The following is a 21,643-nucleotide window of genomic DNA, read 5'->3' as shown; positions in this document are numbered from 1 at the left end:
ATACCACATTGGCAGATGTGCAGGTGAACCTCTGCCAAATATGGAAAAGTCATCTTGGGGCCTGGGATGGGGTGAGGGAGGAGGTGTGGGGGCAAGTGTAGCTCTTCCTGCGGTTGAAGGCGAAGGTGCCGGGTGTGGTGGGGTTGGAGGGCGGTGTGGAGCGAACAAGGGAGTCACGGAGAGAGTGGTCTCTCGGGAAAGCAGACAGGGGTGGGGATGGAAAAATTTCTCGGGTGGTGGGGTCAGATTGTAGATGGCGGAAGTGTCGGAGGATGATGCGTTGTATCCGGAGGTTGGTGGGGTGGTGTGTGAGAACGAGGGGGAGCCTCTTTGGGCGGTTGTGGCCGGGGCGGGGTGTGAGGGATGTGTTGCGGGAGACGCGGTCAAGGGCATTCTCGACCACTGTGGGGGGAAATGAATGGATCATTTCTTGATGGCAGACTGAGTGATGTGGTACTGCAAGCGTTTGTGCCTGGGCTCCAGCTATTCTATATTAATGATTTGGATTTTGGGGTTAAAAGTAATATTTACTAAATTAATCAAACAAAACTTGGTGGCAGTGAGGGTTGAGGAGGGTACAAAGATACTTCAGGGGTTTTGGAGAAGTTAAATAAGTGAGTAAAAAAAAAATTGGAAGATGGCATATGATGTGGAGAAATGAGAGGTTATCCACCTTAGTGGGAAATGCAAAAGTACAGAATATTTAGATAGTGAGACTGAAAAGTATTGAATCTCAAAGGAACTTAGGACCTTGTTCTCAGTCACTCTTAAATTGGCAGGCAAGTACAGTAAGCAATTAAGGTAAATGATATATTTGCTTTTATCATAATTGGATTTGAATATGGGAGTAAAGATGTCTTCATGTAATTATACAGAACTTTAAGAAGTTAAGAGGTGATCTGATTGAAGTCTTCAAGGTATTAACAGGAAAAAAAACAGGATAGCTAAAAAATAAACTTTTTTCCACCAATTGGAGATTCTATAAATGCTTGAAAATTAAGGTCAGACGATTCAGAAGAGTTGTACAGAAGCATTACTACACACAAGGCTGATAGAAGTTTGGAACTCTGTTCCACAAATGACAGTTAACGCTAGTTCAGTTAATTCTCAATCTGAGAAGGATACATTTTTGTTAAGCAGAGGTGTTAAAGGCTGTGGGCCAGGGACAGGAATATCGAGTTAGACCACAGAATGGCCATGATTTCACTGAATGCCAGAAAGGTTCAAGTGTTGAATGGCCTAGTCTTCCTATGTTTTGCTGTCCTTAGCTAAGGTAAGATATTTACTGCAGAGGAAATGCAATGAAATTTCAGTAAACCAATTCCTGGAATATAGGGATTGTCTCATGAGGACCGGAAAATATAATTAATCTCAGAATTGTTATTTTGCAAAAGGAGGCCATTTGGTCCATGTCTGCCCAAGCTCACTGAGCACTTTGACATAGTGTCGACTTCCTACCTACCCACATAACTTTGCCCATTGTTTCTATTTTAATAAACATTAATGTCCCTGAATGCCTCAATTAATGCCTCCACTACCCATCTAGGGATTGCATTTCAAACACACATTGTGTAGAAAAAAAACTGGGATTATATTTTCTGGAGTTTCAAATTAAAGGGTGATTTTATTCACAAATTTAAAAAAATCTTAGAGCTAAATAAAGTAAATGCAGTGAGGATATTTTCCTGGTGGGGACCTCTAGAATCCAGGAGATGCAGTCTCGGAATAAGCAGCAGGCCATTTCAGTCTGTAAAGATGAGGAATTTCTTTGATCAAAGAATGGTGAATGTTTGGACATCTTTTCTCTAGAGAGCAGTTGAGGCTCATTCATATTGTACATTCAGGACTGAGATGAATAGAAAAAAATAATTATTTAAACATTATGGGATATGGGGATAGTGTAGGAAAATGGTGTTGAAGTAGAATATTAGCCATGATTTCATCGACTGATGGAGTGGACTTTGGGGCTGAATGACTGACTTATTTCTGATGTGGTGCAGGACAATTCTGTACCACATCAGCCAGTAGAGTTTATGGTATAAAATTTTAAAATTCTGCAGTAATAAAAGGAAGCAAGTTCTAACATTGTTATTTCTGTTCTCATTCTAGTTGTCAAATTTCATTAATTCTGTTTCTAACCTCCAACCATTCCATTCAGTCAAGCCACCCCTGTTTCTTCCTTTCCTCAAGTTCTCTATTTGCCACCTCTAGGGATAAGCCATCCATTTTATTAGCTGACAACTTTCTAATAGCTCCTCATTCTAACCTTCTTCCTGTAAGAACATTTTCTCTTTTTTTCATCTCCATCACATCTTCCCTGGTAGTACCAGGAGTAATACTGTACAGTTGCGTACTCCCAAGGGCAGGCACAACAGATAAATTGCAGAACTAGCAAGAACTGCAAATGCTGGAGTCAGAGACAGCACAGTGTGGAGCTGGAGGAACATAGCAGGTCAGGGAGCATCAGAGAAACAGTCAAGTTGACGTTTGGGTCAGGACCCTTACAACTTTCCTGTTCCTCTGATGTCGTCTGGTCAAATAAATAGCAGAGTCAAGGTAACTCTACATTGTGCTTGTCAAACACACCCAGGCCGAGAGTATTGTTGAAAACTGCACAAGTTCACTTTCCATAAAAATAGTAACTTCTGTTCTATCACTATGGGCTAAATTTGAATCCATTCACAGTAATGATATGCCTCTTCATATTTTATTATAGGAAACAAACTTTTGTTGCCTAGTTTAACAGTGAAACCGGAATCCAGCAATGGGTCAGAAAGCAGCAACTTGATCGTTTATAACGGAGCGATGGTGGATGTGGGAAGTTTGCTGCAAAAATTACAAAAGAGTGAAAAGACTCGAGCAGAAATGGAGCTGAAAGTGCAGTCGCTGGAGGGCAAGATGGGTAAGAGAATTGGAGGATGAGATTCTGGGTTTCTGTGAAGAATAATGGTCAGGAAATGGTATTGAGAAAAGAGGGACGGGAGTATGTATTTTAGATTATATGCAGCCTCTTCACCGTCTTTCTCAAGTAAAGGTACTGACTACTGAGGTACAATTTCTTGGGACTGACAGTTTTCATCACCTGATCCAAGTGGCCATTGTTTGTGGATCATTCTGGACTGCCGAGTGATTATACAACATAGAAAAGTACAGCACAGTACAGGCCTTCGGCCCACGATGTTGTGCCGCGGAATAATCCTAATCCAAAAATAAAATAACCTAACCTACATTCCCCTCAATTCACTGCTGTCCATGTGCATGTCCAGCAGTTGCTTAAATGTCACTAATGACTCTGCTTCCACGATTACCACTGGTAAACCATTTCATGCGCTCACAACTCTGGGTGAAGAACCTCTCTCTGACGTCTCCTCGATACCTTCCTCCTAACACCTTAAAGCTATGACCCCTCGTGGCAGTCAGTCCTGCCCTGGGTAAAAGTCTCTGGCTATCGACTCTACCCATGCCTCTCATTACCTTGTACACCTCAATCAGGTCACCTCTCATCCTCCTTCTCTCCAGAGAGAAAAGTCCAAGCTCAGTCAACCTCTTCTCATAAGACAAGCCCTCCAGTCCAGGCAGCATTCTGGTAAACCTCCTTTGCACCCTCTCCAAAGCCTCCACATCTTTGCTATAATGGGGCAACCAGAACTGTACACAATATTCCAAGTGTGATCTCACCAGAGTTTTGTAGAGCTGTAGCAGGATCCCCCTGTTAATGAAAGCCAAAACACCATATGCTCTCTTAACAACCTTATCCACTTGGGTGGCAACTTTGAGGGAGCTATGCACTTGAACACCAAGATCCTGCTGTTCCTCCACACTGCCGAGAATCCTGCCTTTAATCCTATATTCAGCATTTAAGTTCGACCTTCCAAAACGCATCACTTTGCATTTATCCAGGTTGAACTCCATCTGCCATTTCCCAGCCCAGCTCTGCATTCTGTCAATGTCTCGCTGAAGCCTGCAATAGCCCTCGATAATATCAACGGCACCTCCAACCTTTGTGTCATCAGCAAACATACTAACCCACCCCTCAACCTCCTCATCCAAGTCATTTATAAAAACTACAAGGAGCAGAGGCCCAAGAACAGAGCCCTGTGGGACACCACTCAGCACTGACCTCTAGGCAGAATACTTACCATCTACAACCACTCTCTGCCTCCTGTCAGCCAACCAATTCTGAATCCTGACAGCCAAATCACCTTGTATTCCATACCTCCTGACTTTATGAATGAGCCTGCCCGTGGCGAACGTTATCAAATGCCTTGCTGAAGTCCATGTACACCACACCCACTGCTCGACCCTCGTCAACCTGTCTCGTGACCTCCTCAAAGAACTTAAGATTTGTAAGGCATGACCTGCCCCCCCTCAAAGCCATGCTGACTCCCTTTAATCTCACTATGCTTTTCCAAATAGTCATAAATGCTATCCCTCACAATTCTTTCCAAAACCTTGCTGACCACAGACGTAAGACAGACTGGTCTGTAATTTACAGGGATTTCCCTATTCCCTTTCTTGAAAAGAGGAACAACATTTGCCTCCCTCTAATCTTCTGGTACGACTCCCGTGGAGAGTGAGGAAGCGAAGATCTTCGCCAGCGGCTTAGCAACCTCCTTTCTCGCTTCCCGGAGCAACCGAGGATAAATCTGTTCTGGCCCTGGGGACTTATCAATCTTAATGTTTGCCAAAATTTCCAGCACATTAACTTCCTCAATCTCGATCTGTTCAAGCCTGTTTTCCTGCTCCTCAAAGTTCTCATTCTCAACAAGGTCCCTTTCCTTCGTGAAAACCGAAGCAAAAAACTCATTTAGGGCTTCCCCTATCTGCTCAGACTCCACGCACAAGTTCCCTACCTTCTCCTTGATCTCATCCCATATGACCTTTGTTTAGTTGCATATATGACAGCAGTCAAGATCTCCACTTCATTTGGACATTTGCTGTCTTATCTGTCTAGTGAGAGCTGGATACAAATTTTGTGTTACAGCTGATACTTCATAGCGCAATTTCATTGAATCATATCGCCCAGTACAGAAATTATGGGGGATAAAACTCATGAACTTTTTTGGAGATAATGGGAACTGCAGATGCTGGAGAATCCGCGATAACTAAGTGTGAAGTTGGATGAACACAGCAGGCCAAGCAGCATCTTAGGAGCACAAAAGCTGACGTTTTGGCCCTTTGGGTCCAGGCCCGAAACGTCAGCTTTTGTGCTCCTAAGATGCTGCTTGGCCTGCTGTGTTCATCCACTTTGTTATCTTGAACTTTTTTGGAAATTTGTTTGGCTCAATCAATCACTGGGTCAGATCAAATGCAAAGGTTGGACCTTCCTGACTTATAACAAAGATGAACCAGTGGGAATTGAGCCTGAGAGGCTAGTTGGGGAAATTCAACAGGAAGGAAATTTTTTTTTAAATAGTTGAAACCTAGATAGGGCGATAGGCAAAGAGAAGGGGAGCTGTCTGTAGCTGTTCCAAACGAATGACGTACAAATAATTTATGCTTTATGGTTCGATGAATAGTTAAACAAAATAAAGATTCTAATGTATTAAGCCCACAAAGCCTTTATCAAAAATAAATTTAATTACGTATAAACTTTGATAATTTAGTATTACAAATCCAAGCAAGTAGTTTCCTTTACAGAAAGTTGTTGCTCGACAGTTTTGCTCCAGTCTCAGAATTGGAAACTTGTCAACCAGACTTTGCAATCTGGTGATTTTTTAGTCATTGCAGTCTTGTTATATGTACAGTGGACATATAGGAACTACATTTACCCCCAGGTAAAACTGTACATGTACTGGGCACTATGCTAGTGCCCACAGCTCACCACAGCCAAAGAGAGACCATAGAACATAGAACATAGAACAGTACAGCACAGAACAGGCCCTTCGGCCCACAATGTTGTGCCGACCATTGATCCTCATGTATGCACCCTCAAATTTCTGTGACCATATACATGTCCAGCAGTCTCTCAAATGACCCCAATGACCTTGCTTCCACAACTGCTGCTGGCAACGCATTCCATGCTCTCACAACTCTCTGCGTAAAGAACCTGCCTCTGACATCCCCTCTATACTTTCCACCAACCAGCTTAAAACTATGACCCCTCGTGCTAGCCATTTCTGCCCTGGGAAATAGTCTCTGGCTATCAACTCTATCTATGCCTCTCATTATCTTGTATACCTCAATTAGGTCCCCTCTCCTCCTTCTTTTCTCCAATGAAAAGTGCTATCAGTGACACAAGCATCAGGAAGAACATTAATAATTTGGCTTTTCCAGTTTATTCAAAATCTTGGCAAATATCTTCCTTAAGCCTTTGAGTACTATGACTGGGCTGGGCTGGCAAGCTGATGTTCAAGGATTATTTTAATAATCAGATCAGATTGAGCCAACATACATCGCCAGCTAGTGATTGGTGATGTCGTGGACCATGCTACCACAACAGAGAACGGCCCCATCTTTCAAAGGAAAGATCGAACAGAAGAGAAGATGCATTGAGCTTTCATAGAACATAAAAAACTGACCTCCATATTATGAAAAGGATTTCAAAGCACTAGTGAAACAGCAAAGCAGGCTTAGTGGAAACACACTGGAACTGAAGGATTGAAAAGACAGGCAGGGGGAGAGGACTGAGGGGGTAAACAGAAATCTTCAAAATAATAAAATGATTCAGTAGTGTAAACATAGAGATGCCTCTTGAGGGCAAAGCAAGAACCGGGGCTGTTACAAAGTTGTCACTAATAAATTCAGCAGTTACTTCAGGAAAACTTGCCAGAAAATGGTTAGAACATCTATCTCATTCCCACGTGAAGCAGTTGAGGCAAACAACCAGGATGCATACAAAAGGAGACAAAAATGGAAGAGTACGATAAAAGAATGAGATGATGAGAATGAAAGGGTTCTCCTGTGAGGTATAAACACCAATGTTACGTCTCACAACTAGTGTGCAATATACCTTTTGAGGGACATGCTGAAGATGTCAATGCTCTACCATGTGATCTGAGGATCTAGACGTCTCAATCTCTGTCTTAACCAGGGCCATTTGAAGCCTGATGTGCTGACGGAAACATGCTGCTGTTTGTAAGCAAATAGCTTAGTATAAGAGATAACAAGGTGTAGAGCTGGATGAACACAGCAGGTCAAGCAGCACCAGAGGAGCAGGAAAGCTGACGTTCTGGGTCTAGACCCTTCTTCAGAAGACCTTAGTATAAGCCCAGTTACTGAAGTATCTGTGACTAATATATTTATATACCAGGAGCTGTAATAAACATCTGTTGAATCTTTCAGTACCGTGTTACCTATGTCTAGTTCTTGCATTATAGGAGCTAACAGAAGTGTTGTCTCATTAAGTGCAAGTACCTTGCAAGAGGCTAAAGCCCTCAACACAGTAGCAAACCAACTAAGGTAGACCTGTTTGATGAAGGACCTGTTTCTTTGCAACTAATCAGGTTTACAGCAAACACTGCATATGTAGTGAGGAGTGGAGAGAGGAATAACAGGCTGGTGAGGTATTGAAATATGCTACCTCCTAAATAGGAGGTAAAAAAAAATTACAAATAACTGAAAATAAAAGGTTTGGAAAGAGAGAAGAAAGCATCTTTCTAGCATCTGAAACGAGTTGTATAAAGTGCTATTGACATGTAGATGATCTGAATGTCCCATTGCAATGTACTAACATTTTTACCTCAGCATTCATTTGACATCAGCAGTACATTTGCCGTGTTATGGTGATAGACAAGTCAGGATTATGTGTATTTGTCTGTCTGGATAGCATTCAGATCCCAGACTGCCAATGAGCAGTTCCAAGGCAGATCTATTGAGCTCACTGTTTTTGTTTTATGTAGAAGACAAAACAAAGCAGATATGCAATCTGGAGACTTCGAACAAGTGTCTAACCCTGGACCTAAAAGAGAGTAAGAAATCCCTGACTCGTGCAGAGGAGAATTTGAAAGTATGTGAGGAGTCAAAACTACGATTGGAGCAGCAATTGACTAATACCAGCAAGAAACTGTCATCAGTTATGGAGGAAATTCACAATGTCCTTAAACAGGTGATGATGGAAGTTTTGCTGACTGTTTTTCCCTTTTTATTACAAAGCTCCGACTCACTCTTGTATAGGATGAATAAAATACTTTTTATAAGGGGCCATTCATATCCTCAGATATCCCAAAACACACTCTAGGTGTTCAAGTACTCAAAGTGTAGTCACCACTATGTTATAGAGGAATTCAGCAGCCATTTGTACAGAGCATACTCTCGAATTCGTACAAGAAGACTGAACAGGCACTTCTCAAGCAAAGTGAATCTTGAGGGGTGATCTGACAGAAACTTGTAAAATCATGAAAGTGATAGGGTTAGTGTAGTAAAGTTGTTTTTGCTTTTGGGCACGATGACAAATAAATAACACAGGCAGCTTGTACTAAATCCAAGTGGGATTTCAAAGAACAAAGAAAATTACAGCACAGGAACAGGCCCTTTGGCCCTCCAAGCCTGTGCCGATCAAGATCCTCTGTCTGACCCGTCATCTATTTTCTAAGGGTCCGTGTCCATTTGGTCCCTGCCCATCCATGTACCTGTCCAAATATAGCTTAAAAGACACTAACGTGTCTGCGTCAACCACCTCTGCTGGCAACACGTTCCAGGCACCCACCACCCTCTGTGTAAAGAACTTCCCACGTATATCTCCCTTAAACTTTCCTCCTTTCACTTTGAACTCATGACCTCTAGTAATTGAGTCCCCCACTCTGGGGAGAAAGCTTCTTGCTGTCCACCCTGTCTATACCCCTCATGATTTTGTCGACCTCAATCAGGTCCTCCCTCAATCTCCGCCTTTCTAATGAAAATAATCCTAATCTACTCACCGCTCTTCACATCTAGCACCCTCCATACCAGGCAACATCCTGGTGAACCTCCCCTGCACCCTCTCCAAAGCATCCACATCCTTTTGGTAATGTGGCACCCAGAACTGTACACAGTACTCCAAATGTGGCAGAACCAAAGTCCTATACAATTGCAACATGACCTGCCAACTCTTGTACTCAATACCCCGTCCAATGAAGGAAAGCATGCCATATGCCTTCTTGACCACCCTACTGACCTGCATTGTCACCTTCAGGGAACAATGGACCTGAACACCCAGATCGCTCTGTTCATCAATTTTCACCAGGATTTTTCCATTTCCTGTATAGTTCGCCCTTGAATTTGATCTTCCAAAATGCATCACCTTGCATTTGCCCGGATTGAACTCCATCTTCCATTTAGCTGCCCAACTCTGCAGTCTATCTATATTCTGCTGTAATCTATGACCGGCCCCTTCACTATCTGCTTCTCCACCAATCTTAGTGTCATCTGCAAACTTGCTGATCAGACCACCTACACCTTCCTCCAAATCATTTTCATATATCACAAACAACAGTGGTCCTAGCACAGATCCCTGTGGAACACAGGTCACAGGTCTCCAATTTGAGAAACTCCCTTCTACTACTACTCTGTCTCCTGTTGCATAGCCAGTTTTTTATCCATCTAGCTAGCATACCCTAGACCCCATGTGACTTCACTTTCTCCATCAGCTTGCCATGGGGAACCTTATCAAATGCCTTACTGAAGTCCAGTAAGTAATTTCAGAAGCAATTTTTTTGTTACCTAGAATGGTGACGAAACGTCTAAAAACAAACCTTCCAGAGAATGATTAGAATGTGATGCTCATTATCATTCACTTGCACAAATGTATTGAAGGAGAAGCAAATGAAGCACACAGGAGAGAGAAGAGCTAGAAGAACATGCTAATAGGTTGAAAGGAGCATTATCAAAATGGTTTGCTGCTTTTACTGCATTTTTTATGGTGAAATAAATGCCTTCAGTGACATTGATTAAGTGAGTGTTCTTCAAGAAACTGGGAGAGCCTTTTCTGCTCATTGAGCGCAGGCTTCATTTCTCTGTACAGCCATCGTAGCAGTGTAGCCCTCCATCTCTTGTTTCTCCAAACATTCAGCTCTTACTTGATCAGCTCACTTGGCAGCATTGTTATGGGAATGAGAACACATGGATTGATGCCCCAGACTGGAACTCAAATTGAGAATTTAGGCTTGAGTACAGACCAAATGCTGCATTGTTTACAAGATGAGATGTAAAAACTATTGGCTCCACAGTGGTTCATATATCACTGCATTTTTTTAGGAAGGACAAAAACACCAGGGATTCACAGGGTAGTTAGCTTAACATGGCGAGGAAATTGTTTGAGTCGATAATCAAGGATGGGGAAACTGAACACCTCAAATTTTCAGTTAATTAGGGAGAGCCAGCCTGGATTCATGACTGGTAGATCATGCCTGACAAATCTCATTGAATTTTGGAAAAGATGATTCAGATAGTGGCCAAGGAAATGTCTGTGCATGTTGTTTACTTAGACTTCGAGAAGGCATTTAATGAAGTCCCACTGAAGACACTGCTAAAGAAGATAGAAGCGCACAGAATTGAGGGCACATTACACGGCTGGGAAGTCAGTTGAGTGACAGCTGACAAAGTAGGACTAATGGGTAGATACACAAATTGGTAAGATGTGACCAGTGTCCCACAAAGATCTGTTTTAGGATCTCAATTATTTATATTATTTATTAATAACTTTCTGTGCCATTATCCAAGTTAGTGAGCTTTGAGAAGATTTGTAGCTCAGGTTGAGGTTCTGGATGTGAATTTGCTCGCTGAGCTGGAAGGTTTGTTTTCAGACGTTTCGTCAACATTCTAGGTAATATCAGTGAGCCTCCGGTGAAGCACTGGTGTTATGCCCTGCTTTCTATTTATCTGTTTAGGTTTCCTTGGGTTGGTGATGTCATTTCCTGTGGTGATGTCATTTCCTGTACTTTTTCTCACAGGATGGGAGATTGATTTGGAGCCTATGTGTTTGTTGATGGAGTTCCGGTTGGAATGTTATGCTTCTAGGAATTCTCGTGCGTGTCTCTGTTTGGCTTGTCCTAGGATGGATGTGTTGTCCCAATCAAAGTTGTGTCCTTCCTCATCTGTATGTAAGGATACTAGTGATAGTGGATCATGTCTTTTTGTGGCTAGTTGATGTTCGTGTATCCTGGTGGCTAGCTTTCTGCCTGTTTGTCCAATATAGTGTTTGTCACAGTTCTTGCAATGAACACAGTTCGCCGATTTCTCAGCAACAAACCCAAACAAATGGACAAAACGGGCCCAGAAACCATAACCACTCTCCCCTACAAAGACATTTTGGAAATGACTGCCAGACTACTCAGACCTCTTGGCATCACGGTAGCCCACAAACCCACCAACACACTAAAACAGCAGCTAATGAACTTAAAAGACCCTATACAGACAACAAGCAAAACGAACGTCATTTACAAAATACCTTGCAAGAACTGTGACAAACACTACATTGGACAAACAGGCAAAAAACTAGCCACCAGGATACACGAACATCAACTAGCCACAAAAAGACATGATCCACTATCATTTGTATCCTTAGATACAGATGAGGAAGGACACCACTTTGGGACAACACATCCATCCCAGGACAAGCCAAACAGAGACACGCATGAGAATTCCTAGAAGCATGGCATTCCGACCGGAACTCCATCAACAAACACATTGATTTGGAGCCAATCTACCATCCCCTGAGAAAAAGAACAGGAGATGACATCACCAACCCAAGGAAACCTAAACAGATAAATAGAAAGCAGGACATAACACCAGCGCTTCATTGGAGGCTTACTGATGATGTTACCTAGAGTGGTGATGAAATGTCTGAAAACGAACCTTCCAGCTCAGCGAGCAAACTCACATCCATTATCCAAGTTATCTATCCAAATTTGCTGATGACACAAAGTTAGGCAGCATTGTAGACAGTGTAATTTTATGCTAAAATCTACAAAGGGATATTGCTAGATTGCGTGACTGGGCCAAACTGTGGCAGATGGAGGTCAGTGTGAGTAAGTGTGAGGCTATCCGTTTTGGGCCAGAAAGGATAAATCAGGTTTTGAAGTTATGTAGAGGTGATGTCCAAAGAGAATTGGGGTTTCGGGTGCATATAGGTATTTTAAATGCCAAAAACAGCTACAGAAAATAATCAAGAAAGCTAATAGATGCTGGTCCTTCTATCTAGAAGAATGGAGTACAAGGGTGCAGAAGGTATGCTACAGTTATACAAATCCTGGTTAGCCCCCACGTGGAATGAGCAGACTGGGCGCCACACCTTAGGAAGAATGTATTGGCTTTGGAGGGAGTACAACATAGGTTTAAAAGAATGGTACCTGAACTTCAGGGGTTAAGTTATCCAGGGAAGTAATACTAATTAGACCTGTTTTCCCTGAAGTGTAGAAGGTTAAAGGATGGTCTCATGCACGTCTTCAAGATATTAAAAGATAAAAATAAACTAATTCCACTGCTTGGGTATTCTAGAACCAGGGGTGTACAGTCTGAGAATTGGAGCCAGACCATTCAGGAGAGAGAGAAAAGCCCAGTATATCTGGCAGCATCTGTGAAGGGAAAAACAGAGTTAACGTTTCGGGTCCAGTGACCCTTCCTCAGAACAAAAAAACAGATCTGAAGGAAGGGTCACCAAACCTGAAACGTTAACTCTGTTTTTTCCTTCACAGATGCTGCCAGACCTAGTGGGCTTTTCCAGCAACTTTGGTTTTATTCAGAGGAGATGTCAGGAAGCATTTCCTCACAGGATAGTAGGTTTTTGGAATGCACTTCCATAAATGGCAATAATCAGTTGTTAATGTTTAAATCTGAGATTCTTTAAGCAAAGGTGTGAAAAGATATGGGCAAAAGAGAGGTACGTGGAGTTAGAACACAGATTAGCCATGATTGCTAAGAATGGCGGCATAGGCTTGAGGGACTGAATGGCCCTTTGTGTTCTTTTGATCCTGTGTTCACGAAGATGTAGAGAATCCAATGCTGCTATTTTAAGAAGAATGCAGAGGTTTTCCTTGTCCTGGCCAATATTCCTTGCAGCATCATCAAATCAAATGTTGATCTATTTGCTTTTTGTTAGGATGTTACTTAGCATAATGTGTTTGTTGCCTCTTTTAAACTAACTTGTGTAACGGTGGCTTTGGTAGTTATTTACTCTGAGAGATGCTTTTGACCTTGTGAAGACAGAAGGTGCCATGTAAATGCACCTTATGTTTCTTTCCCGTACTGTTGAGATTTTTCCAATGCCTTGCAACTTTAAATTCCAGATCTGGTTACTGTTTGTGAAATGTGACATCTCTGACTGTAATACAACCAGCACCTTGTCCCTTGGTTAATCACGTGTCTTGTAGGTGCTGATGCTGGCAAAAGTACTGAGTTCTGGCAGTGTCTAGCCCAGAGGCCTATATCGTAGCCTTCACATTGGGAACTATCAGGCAGTTCTGCTGTGTAGATTATTGGAAGCCAGCAGCATTCTGTCTTCTGTCCGCATTCACACAGAGATACACATTAACTTGAACACATGAACATGAACATAGATGGATACATTTGCAGTAGTATCTGAGTACAGATGTACATGTGTAAACAGGTGTCTACTGATGCACAAACAAGACTACACAAAGTTCCAGCATGTAGGAACTGTGGCTGATTTTTTTTTTTGCCTGTTTTTTAAAAATTCTTGAGTTGGGTGTGCAGAGTTGGGAGAAATCACAGCTCTGCAAGTCCAACCTTTGAAAATAGCCCCCTGCACTTCACATTTTCAAGTGGGATGGTTTGGTTGAGCTTTAATGGGAATAGGAGTAACATGCCCAGAAACAGCCTAATCTAAGTGATCTGGGCGGAGAGCCTGCCTCTCAGCTGCAGCACATAGTTTGCCATTGGAAAATAAATATTAAAAGAGAAAATATCCCTCCTGCACTCACTCCCTGTGTCCAATCCATGCTAGCTTAGACCATCACCCCATCCCTCTTCATACTTCCTAAGCCAAACTTATGCCTCTCATCCCCTGTCCCTATGGACCCTCATTTACAAACCTCATACCATGCTCATATCCCCACCAAACCACCCTTGCCTTTCCTCCTCTGTACCAATTCATCTATCATCCTGTATGGGCATGAGGCATCTTTACTGAAATAAAACTTACCAGTCTATTACATGTTACTATTGAATAAAGTACACTTTCATTGATACAAGTAAATCCAATACAGTGAAATTCATAGAATTCCATAGCATCCCTATGGTGTGGAAACAAGCTATTTGGCCCACACTGAACCTCCAAAGAGCATCCCACCCAGACTCATCCTCCTACCCTTTCTCTGTGACCCTACATATCCCATGGCTAACACATCTAACCTGCACATCCCTGGGAACAATGGGACAATTTCGCATGGCCAATCCACCTAACTTGCACATCTTTGGACTCTGGGAGGAAACTGACGTGGACACGGAAATGTGCAGATTCCACACACGGTCACCCAAGGGTGGAATTGAACCCGGGTCCCTGGTGCCGTGAGGCAGCAGTGCTTACCACTGAGCCACCATGCCATCCTTCAGCTTCAGCTAACTCTTTATGAAAGGAAACATTTCACTTAAGCGTTCAGCATTTCACCTCAAATCTGACTTAAGTGCTTTAAGTTTCTTAGGTTAGGAAACATTCAATAAGCAGTTGGAACTATCCAACAACAGGCATCCCGTTGATAACATGATAATTTGGGAATTCAGTCATGCAGCACAAGTCTGTCACAGTTTTGTGAACGGGCAATCAGAAATACTCGGCTTTTCTAACTCCACGTTTTTATTGAGAGTTTTTTTGACAGCTTTGCCCGCCCTGATAAATTTATATACTTGCCTGCCTTTTCAAAGGATGCCTTGTCTGAATGTGCCTTGGTACTAGATTCAAAGGGGTACTCAGAAGGGAAAAAACATAAATCATTATTCCAACCTTCACTGCTGGTCATGCACCCCTAATGCTCTTTGCCTAACTCGGTGGACTCTCATACCCCATGTTAATTTAGTGTATGCTTCCACCTGCTGTTCTTTCCCCACCCCTCTTCACCTACCCTGCCAACTAATTGAGAACCTACAAGTACCCATGCACATTGGAAAGGAAGCTGTAATTTAATTTTTAATGTTCAAGATTGCAGACAACACTCTTATTGAGAAAAGCACTGCAGTTGTGAATATGCTTTTAACTTGTTGCACAGCTCCAAGGGGTCGATGCAACTTTTTGCCCAGTCATCTCCTCAGTTTTTTTATTTTATTCATGGGATATGGGTACCACCTGCTAGCTCAGCATTTGTTGACCATCCCTAATTGTCCAGCTGGACAATTAAGAGCCAACTAAGGTAAATCCACATTTGATATGTGGGAGGCTTTTAAAGAGAGATTGATTAGTGTGCAGGAGAGACATGTTCCTGTGAAAATGAGGAATAGAACTGGCAAGATTAGGGAACCATGGATGACAGGTGAAATTGAGACTAGCTAAGAGAAAAAAAGAAGCATGCATAACGTCTAGGTGACTGAAGACAGACGAAGCTTTGGAAGAATATCAGGAATATAGGACGAATCTGAAATGAGGAATTAAGAGTGCTAAAAGGGGACAAGAGATATCTTTGGCAAACATGGTTAAGGAAAATCCCAAAGCCTTTTATTCCTATATAAAGAGCAAGATGGTAACTAGAAAAAGGATTGGCCTACTTAAGGACAAAGAATGAAAATTGTGTTGAGTCAGAGAAAATGGGTGATATTCTTAATGAGCACTTTGCATCGGTATTTATCAAAGAGAGGGACACGACGGATGTTGAGAAATTTAGGGATAGGTTTCGGGATAAATGTTTGATTACTCTAGTTCAAGTCGGCATGAGGAGGGAGGAAGTGTTGGGTATCCTAAAAGGCATTAAGGTAGATAAGTCCCCAGGTCCGGATGGGATCTATCCCAGGTTATTGAGGGACGTGACAGAGGAAATAGCGGGGCCTTAACAAATACCTTTGCAGCATTCTTAAACACGGGTGAGGTCCCGGAGGACTGGAGAATTGCCAATGTTGTCCCCTTGTTTCAGAAGGGCAGCAGGGATAATCCAGGTAATTATCGACCGGTGAGCCTGATATCAGTGGTCGGGAAACTGCTGCAGAAGATACTGAGGGATAGGATCTATTTCCATTTGGAAGAAAATGGGCTTATCGGTGATAGACAACATGGTTTTGTGGAAGGAACGTCTTGTCTGACCTACTTAATACAATTTTTTGAGGACGTGACAAAGTTGATTGATGGAAAGGCTGTAGATGTCATATACGTGGACTTCAGTAAGGCGTTTGATAAGGTTCCCCATGGCAGGCTGATGGAGAAAGTGAAGTCACATGGGGTCCAGGGTGTGCTAGCTAGATGGATAAAAAATTGCTGGTCAACAGGAGACAGAGTCATGGAAGGGAGTTTCTCAAATTGGAGACCTGTGACCAGTGGTGTTCCACAGGGATCTGTGCTGGGACCACTGTTGTTTGTGATATATGTAAATGACTTGGAGGAAGGTGTAGGTGGTCTGATTAGCAAGTTTGCAGATGACACTAAGATTGGTGGAGTAGCAGATAGTGAAGGGGACTGTCAGAGAGTACAGCAGAATATAGATAGATTGGAGAATTGGGCAGATAAATAGCAGTTGGAGTTCAATCCAGGCAAATGTGAGGTAATGCATTTTGGAAGATCTAATTCAAGAGCAAATATACAGTAAATGGAAAAGTCCTATGGAAAATTGATGAACAGAGAGATCTGGGTGTTCAGATCCATTGTTCCCTGAAGGTGGCAACGCAGGTTAATAGAGAGTGGTCAAGAAGGCATACGGCATGCTTTCCTTCATCGGACCAGGTATTGAGTACAAGAGTTGGCAGGTCATGTTACAGTTGTATAAGACTTTGGTTCAGCCATATTTGGAGTACTGTGTACAGGTCTGGTCGCCTCATTATCGAAAGGGTGTGGATGCTTTGGAGAGGGTGCAGAGGAGGTTCACCAGGATGTGGCCTGGTATGAAGGGTGCTAGCTATGAAGAAAGTTTGAGTAGATGAGGATTATTTACGTTAGATGGACGGAGATTGAGGGCGGACCTGATTGAGGTCTATAAAATCATGAGGGGTCCTTCATCCATCTTCTTTCCACCTCCCCCTCTCTCCCTATTTATTTCAGAATCTCCCCCCCCCCCTCCATTTCTGAAGAAGGGTCTCGACCCGAAACGTCAGCTTTCCTGCTCCTCTGATGCTGCTTGGCCTACTGTGTTCATCCAGCTCTACACCTTCTTATCTCAGTTTCTCCAGCATCAGCAGTTCCTACTATCTCAGCACCAAAAAGATGTGGATGCTTTGGGCAGAGTGCAGAGGAGGTTCTCCAGGATGTTGCCTGGTATGGAGGGCCCTAGCTATGAAGGGAGGTTGAGTGGATTAGGATTACTTACATTCAAAAAACGGAGGTTGAGGTGGGGGGTTGCCTGATTGAAAACAAAATCATGAGAGGTATAGACAAAGTGAATAGCAAGAAGCTTTTTCCCAGAGTGGGGACTCAATTACTAGGGGTCATGAGTTCAAAGTGAGAGGAGGAAAGTTTAAGGGAGATATGCGTGGAAAGTTATTTACGCAGAGGGTGGTGGGTGCCTGGAACGCGTTGCCAGTGGAGGTGGTAGATGCAGACACAATAGTGTCTTTTAAGATGTATCTGGACAGGTACATGGATGGGCAGGGAAAAAAGGGACACAGACCCTTAGAAAATAGATGACAGGTTTAGACAGAGGATCTCGAAGGGTGCAGGCTTGGAGGGCTGAAGGGCCTGCTCCTGTGCTGTAATTTTCTTTGTTCTTAAATTGCTGTGGTTTTGAAATCACACATAAGCCGCTCTAAATAGGGACAGTACTTTCCTTCCCTGAAGGACATTAGTGAACAAGATGGATTTTTCCTGACAATCGACAATGGTTTCGTGGTCATCATCAGTCTTAATTCCAGGCTTTTTTATTGAATTCAAATTCCACTATCTAGTATGGCAGCATTCAAACCCATGTCTCCAGAATATTACCTGAATCACCGGATTAGCAGTCCAGTGATAATGCTACTGGGCCATTGTGTCCCACGAAACCGACCCAAAGGGCACCTCATCCCTTACCACGTAGGATTCTTAACCCCTATCACAGACTACTGGAACCGTATCCACAAAGGTTCTTCAGCTATTTGGAGAGGTACCCTAGTTAAAAGAAATGTACTGAGATCATGCCTGCTCTCTCCTGGTATAATCTCTGCACTGCAGGTTCTGGATACCAGTGACTCCAAAATCTCATTTCATAGGAGGCAGCTGATCATTTTAATATCTAGCTGTCTCAAAGAGTTGTGCACATGCTATAATGACACGCCGTGTGCAATACTGCTGGGAAATGAAATTACCTGTGGTTCCCGCCATCTTCCAGCACTTTATCTTTTGTCAAATCAGGGCTGAATCTGTTCCGTTCGGGGAATGACCCTGATTTCAGATTCTGCATAGATCCCACTAAGCAGTTGGCTGTGCACGCCTCAGCACTTCGGTACGGTCGTAGGAGCTGATCACCCCTGTGCTTTCACAACTAACTCATCTTGCTGACACTTGACAATTCATTTGTTTTAATTTGTCACTAATTTATTATATTCCTTTGTTTTCAAACAGGGTGACGCTTCATCTGAAGACCAGGGGAGATCCAGGGAAAATGGAGCACCTGCATGATGTGTGGTTTGGGGCTCCTGGTGTAGTCAATGATATTGTTATATAATTATTTTATGGAGTTGCAGCTGACCAAAGCACTGCATGTGTCATGAAACTTTGTAGTTTAAGGAAGTGTTTGTAGAACAAAAGATGTACAAAGTTCTGAGTAATCATTAACTGTTTAAACAAAAGAAAAGCAAAAGTGAACTTCCTAATTGCTTCAAAGGTCAGTAGTTATTCAACTAAAGATACTTTTGCATTGCAAAATGTTTTTAGAGAACCATTAACTTTTTATGTTAATAAAGTATAAGAAACCAGACATGCAAGCTCATTGGTCACCTGACTCATTACATTTTCTCTGTTAAATTGATTGGGCTGACTCAGTTTTTTTAGCTCTAAACTCCCCTTTGCAGAGAGCATATAGTATGGGGCCATTATAACTATCAAAGAATGTGTTTGCAGATTGAGATTGTATAGGAGATAAGTGTAGTGGAAATGTAACTGGATAAGTAATTCAGAGACTTGGTGGAAATTAAATTCTGGAATTGAACCAGTGATGGTGACCATGACACTATCATCAATGGTCGTGAAAATCCATTTCTTTTCATTTTTCACGAGATGTGGGTGCCCATTTATTGCCCATCCCTATCTTGCCTTGAGAAGGTGATGAACTCTGCCTTTAACCATTTAGTACTGGTGGACCCACAATGCTATTGGAGTTAGAGTTCCAGGATTTTGAGCCAGTGATCTTGAAGGGACAGCAATATATTTCCAAGTCAAGATGGTGAGTGGCTTGGAGGGCTTATTGCAGGTGGTACTCCCATAGATCTACTGCCTTTTCAGTAATAAATAGAAGTGATCGTGGATTTGGAAGGTGCTGTCTAAGAAGCTGTGGTAAAATTCTGCAGTGAATCTTGTAGATGATGTACACTGCTACTGAGTATTTGTGGTGGAGGGTGTGAATGTTTGTAAATGCTAGTCCTGGATGGTGTCAAGCTTCTTCGGTCTTGTTGGTGCTGCACTCATTCAGGCCAAGTGGGGAGTATTATATCACTTCTAACTTGTATCTTGTAAATGGTGGACAGATTCTGGGGAGTTGAGGCAAGTTAACCTGCTTCAGGATCCCTGATTTCTGAGCTGCTCTGTTCTGCTCTTATAGCCTGTGTTTATATGACTAATCCTATTCAATTCTGGTAAATGGTAGTTGACAGGATATTGATAGTGGGGGAATTCAACAGTGGTAATACCATCGAATGTCATGGGGTAGTGGTCAGATTTTCATGTTGAAGATGGTCATCACTTGGCATTAATATGACATGAATGTGATGAACATCCCCACTTCTGACGTTATGATGAGGGATGAAGCATCTGAAGGGAAACCTCACACAGGATCAGCTGGACCTTGGTCCTATGTCTACCAGTACCTTAAATGAGCAGGACAGGTAGATAAGATGGTTAAAACCGTATGTGGGAAACTAGCCTTTGTTAGTCGAGGCACAAAGTTTTGGAGCAGGGAGGTTTTCTGCAACTCTGTAAAATGTTGGCCAGGCCACAGCTTTAATACTGTGTGCATAGTTCTGGAGTAAACATTATAGGAGGAATATGATTGCACTGTAGAGGGTTCAGAGGAGATTGAACAAGATGTTGCCTGAGCTGGAGGGTTTTAGTTATGAAAAGACATTAAGTAGATTAAGGTTGTTTCCCAAGAAGAGATAGGTGATGGTAACATGATTGAGATGTACAAACTTATGAGGATATAGATGGGGTAGCTAGGAACGAACTTTGTCCTGAACACACTCAACATGACAAATCCAACCCAGTCAGTTACAGCTCCAACAGTTCTACTCGACTCAATAATCAGCAAAGTGATGGTGGGATCATCAAGAGTACAATCAAGCAACATTTGCTTAGCAATAACCTGCTCATGGACATTTGATTTATGTTGAGCCAGGGCTATTTGGCACCTTCATTATAGCCTTCGGTACAGCCTTTTTATCCATAGGTGAGGTGAAAGTGACTGTCCATGACCTCAAAGCAGCATTTGACTGAGTATGGCATCAAGCTGCCCGAACAAAATAAATGCAATGGCAACTGGGAAGGAAAACGTTCTGATTTGAGTCAAACAAAGGAAGATGATTATGGTTACTGCAGGACATCTCTGCAGGAGTTCCTCTGGTTTGTGCCCTGGACCCAACCATCTTCAGCTGCTTCATCAGTGACCTTCCCTCCATCATAAGGTTGGAAGTGGGAGATTCACTGATGACTACACAATGCTCAATACCATTCACAACTCTTCAGATAATGAAGCAGTTCATGCTGAAGTGCAGCATGATCTGGATAATAGCCAGTCTTCTGACAATTAGCAAGTAATATTCTCAGCACAGGCAATGATCATCAACAAGAGAGAATCTACCATCCCCTCTTGAACCTCAACAACAATATCAACAAGCAAGCACAGGTCAGAAGCCAGAAGGTTTGCAACTAGTAATTTGCTTGCTGATTCCCTAAAGCCTGTCCATCTACAAGGCACAGGTCAGGAATGTGATGGAGTATTCCCACTTGCCTGGATGAGGGCGCCTCTAATAATTCAAGTAGCTTTACACCATCGCCATCGTTTCAGTGTAGCTGAATGAAAATCGTGGAATTCTCTCCCTAACAATATTGTGGATCAACTTACAGCATGTGGACTGCAGTGCTTTTAGAAGGCAGCTCACCGTCACCTTCTCAAGGGCATTTGGAGATGGGCAATAAATACTGACCCAGCCAATGACATTCATATCTCCTGAATGAAAGAAACAAAAACGATTCAGCAAAGAACTCAACTGATGGGCAACAATTGCATGAAGAGAATAAATAAGATAGGAGCTGAAACTCACCATTTGGTCCTTTTAGTCTGCTCCACAATTCAGCAAGTTCATGGCTGATTTCAACTCCACAATCACACTGTTGATACAGCCCTCCATTCCCTAAAATCTCTTGAACATGCTCAGTGACTGAGCATCTATG

General features: G+C 42.6%; 1 protein-coding gene across 2 annotated transcripts in view; it reads left to right on the top strand.

Annotated features, from left to right (window-relative positions):
• ccar1 (cell division cycle and apoptosis regulator 1) overlaps positions 1 to 18,956 on the top strand; it is a 108,802-nt gene extending 89,846 nt beyond the window's left edge. For both annotated transcript variants that reach the window (XM_048551264.2, XM_048551263.1), the window contains exons 23-25: positions 2,717 to 2,902; positions 7,842 to 8,047; positions 18,602 to 18,956. In XM_048551264.2, the coding sequence (XP_048407221.1) occupies positions 2,717 to 2,902; positions 7,842 to 8,047; positions 18,602 to 18,658 (449 nt within the window). In that variant the 3' untranslated portion in view covers positions 18,659 to 18,956. The remainder of the gene's footprint in view (positions 1 to 2,716; positions 2,903 to 7,841; positions 8,048 to 18,601) is intronic.
• Positions 18,957 to 21,643: the final 2,687 nt, after the last annotated feature.

This window comes from Stegostoma tigrinum, chromosome 20 (assembly GCF_030684315.1).
Source record: "Stegostoma tigrinum isolate sSteTig4 chromosome 20, sSteTig4.hap1, whole genome shotgun sequence".
NCBI lineage: Eukaryota > Metazoa > Chordata > Chondrichthyes > Orectolobiformes > Stegostomatidae > Stegostoma > Stegostoma tigrinum.
This window is presented reverse-complemented; position numbering and strand designations above follow the sequence as displayed.